Source organism: Neoarius graeffei, chromosome 10 (assembly GCF_027579695.1).
Source record: "Neoarius graeffei isolate fNeoGra1 chromosome 10, fNeoGra1.pri, whole genome shotgun sequence".
Taxonomy (NCBI): domain Eukaryota; kingdom Metazoa; phylum Chordata; class Actinopteri; order Siluriformes; family Ariidae; genus Neoarius; species Neoarius graeffei.
Window position 1 is genome coordinate 732,501 of NC_083578.1, and position 2,500 is coordinate 735,000.

The window sequence follows — 2,500 nt, forward strand, 5'->3', positions numbered from 1 at the left end:
AAGGGTGTACTTACTTATGCCTCCCTATCCTGTCAATATTTCCATCTTATGGCCAATAAAAATATGATAACATGTAATTGTTTGAGTGGTTTCAGTTCAAGCAGACACTGTTTGTTCATTCTTAAGATTGCTGGAGAGTTCAGGCGATGTTTTATGACCAATTTAAGCAGAAATGTAAAAAATTCCAAAGGGTGTACAAACATTTTCCTCCGACTGTACAACCCCGATTCCAAAAAAGTTGGGACAAAGTACAAATTGTAAATAAAAACGGAATGCAATAATTTACAAATCTCAAAAACTGATATTGTATTCACAATAGAACATAGACAACATATCAAATGTCGAAAGTGAGACATTTTGAAATTTCATGCCAAATATTGGCTCATTTGAAATTTCATGACAGCAACACATCTCAAAAAAGTTGGGACAGGGGCAATAAGAGGCTGGAAAAGTTAAAGGTACAAAAAAGGAACAGCTGGAGGACCAAATTGCAACTCATTAGGTCAATTGGCAATAGGTCATTAACATGACTGGGTATAAAAAGAGCATCTTGGAGTGGCAGCGGCTCTCAGAAGTAAAGATGGGAAGAGGATCACCAATCCCCCTAATTCTGCGCCGACAAATAGTGGAGCAATATCAGAAAGGAGTTCGACAGTGTAAAATTGCAAAGAGTTTGAACATATCATCATCTACAGTGCATAATATCATCAAAAGATTCAGAGAATCTGGAAGAATCTCTGTGCGTAAGGGTCAAGGCCGGAAAACCATACTGGGTGCCCGTGATCTTCGGGCCCTTAGATGGCACTGCATCACATACAGGCATGCTTCTGTATTGGAAATCACAAAATGGGCTCAGGAATATTTCCAGAGAACATTATCTGTGAACACAATTCACCGTGCCATCCGCCGTTGCCAGCTAAAACTCTATAGTTCAAAGAAGAAGCCGTATCTAAACATGATCCAGAAGCGCAGACGTCTTCTCTGGGCCAAGGCTCATTTAAAATGGACTGTGGCAAAGTGGAAAACTGTTCTGTGGTCAGACGAATCACAATGTGAAGTTCTTTATGGAAATCAGGGACGCCGTGTCATTCGGACTAAAGAGGAGAAGGACGACCCGAGTTGTTATCAGCGCTCAGTTCAGAAGCCTGCATCTCTGATGGTATGGGGTTGCATTAGTGCGTGTGGCATGGGCAGCTTACACATCTGGAAAGACACCATCAATGCTGAAAGGTACTGTATATCCAGGTTCTAGAGCAACATATGCTCCCATCCAGATGACGTCTCTTTCAGGGAAGACCTTGCATTTTCCAACATGACAATGCCAAACCACATACTGCATCAATTACAGCATCATGGCTGCGTAGAAGAAGGGTCCGGGTACTGAACTGGCCAGCCTGCAGTCCAGATCTTTCACCCATAGAAAACATTTGGCGCATCATAAAACGGAAGATACGACAAAAAAGACCTAAGACAGTTGAGCAACTAGAATCCTACATTAGACAAGAACGGGTTAACATTCCTCTCCCTAAACTTGAGCAACTTGTCTCCTCAGTCCCCAGACGTTTACAGACTGTTGTAAAGAGAAAAGGGGATGTCTCACAGTGGGAAACATGGCCTTGTCCCAACTTTTTTGAGATGTGTTGTCATGAAATTTAAAATCACCTAATTTTTCTCTTTAAATGATACATTTTCTCAGTTTAAACATTTGATATGTCATCTATGTTCTATTCTGAATAAAATATGGAATTTTGAAACTTCCACATCATTGCATTCCGTTTTTATTTATAATTTGTACTTTGTCCCAACTTTTTTTGGAATCGGGGTTGTGTGTGTGTGTGTGTGTGTGTGTGTGTGTTTTTATAACTGTGATTTACGTGTGTGTGTGTGTGTGTGTGTGTGTGTGTGTTTATAACTGTGATTTACGTGTGTGTGTGTGTGTGTGTGTGTGTGTGTGTGTGTTTATAACTGATTTACGTGTGTGTGTGTGTGTGTGTGTGTGTGTGTGTAGGTAGTGGTAGTGTGTTGTCTTTAGGTCCTCTGGAACTTTCACACAGTGGTGTTTATAGCTGCATTGCTCACAACAGTGAAGGAGAAACGCACAAAAACTACACACTCACCATCCAGGGTAACTACACCATGACATTTGTCCATCTCTTTCCAGCTTTCTCCAGCTCCCTGCATCTCTCTCCATCTCTCTCCTCCTCTCCTGGCTTGTACTCACTTCTTTCTTGCTCTTTTTGTGTCAGTTCCTCCCATCATCATGAACTCGGGTCCATCTGATATCAGTGCCCTGGTGGGGGCGGAGGTCACATTAAAGTGTCATGCCGAGGGCACGCCCAGTCCACAGCTCACCTGGATGAGAAATGGAGTGAAACTTGATACCACTGAGCATGTGCAGTGAGTGTGAAAGTTCTTCTGTCTGAGTGTTTGGACTGGTGTTTATTACAGCATTGGTGGCTCAGCTGTGCTGTGTTAAGCAGTGTGAGTGTGTGTTACAGCG

At 42.2% G+C, this 2,500-nt stretch overlaps 1 protein-coding gene across 2 annotated transcripts in view; it reads left to right on the forward strand.

Moving 5' to 3' along the window:
* The window catches only part of hmcn2 (hemicentin 2), a 90,629-nt gene that overhangs the window by 33,120 nt on the left and 55,009 nt on the right, over positions 1 to 2,500 (forward strand). For both annotated transcript variants that reach the window (XM_060931033.1, XM_060931034.1), the window contains exons 22-24: positions 2,009 to 2,125; positions 2,247 to 2,397; positions 2,499 to 2,500. The exon at positions 2,499 to 2,500 is cut by the window's right edge and continues 123 nt beyond it. In XM_060931033.1, coding sequence (XP_060787016.1) covers positions 2,009 to 2,125; positions 2,247 to 2,397; positions 2,499 to 2,500 — 270 coding nt within the window. The remainder of the gene's footprint in view (positions 1 to 2,008; positions 2,126 to 2,246; positions 2,398 to 2,498) is intronic.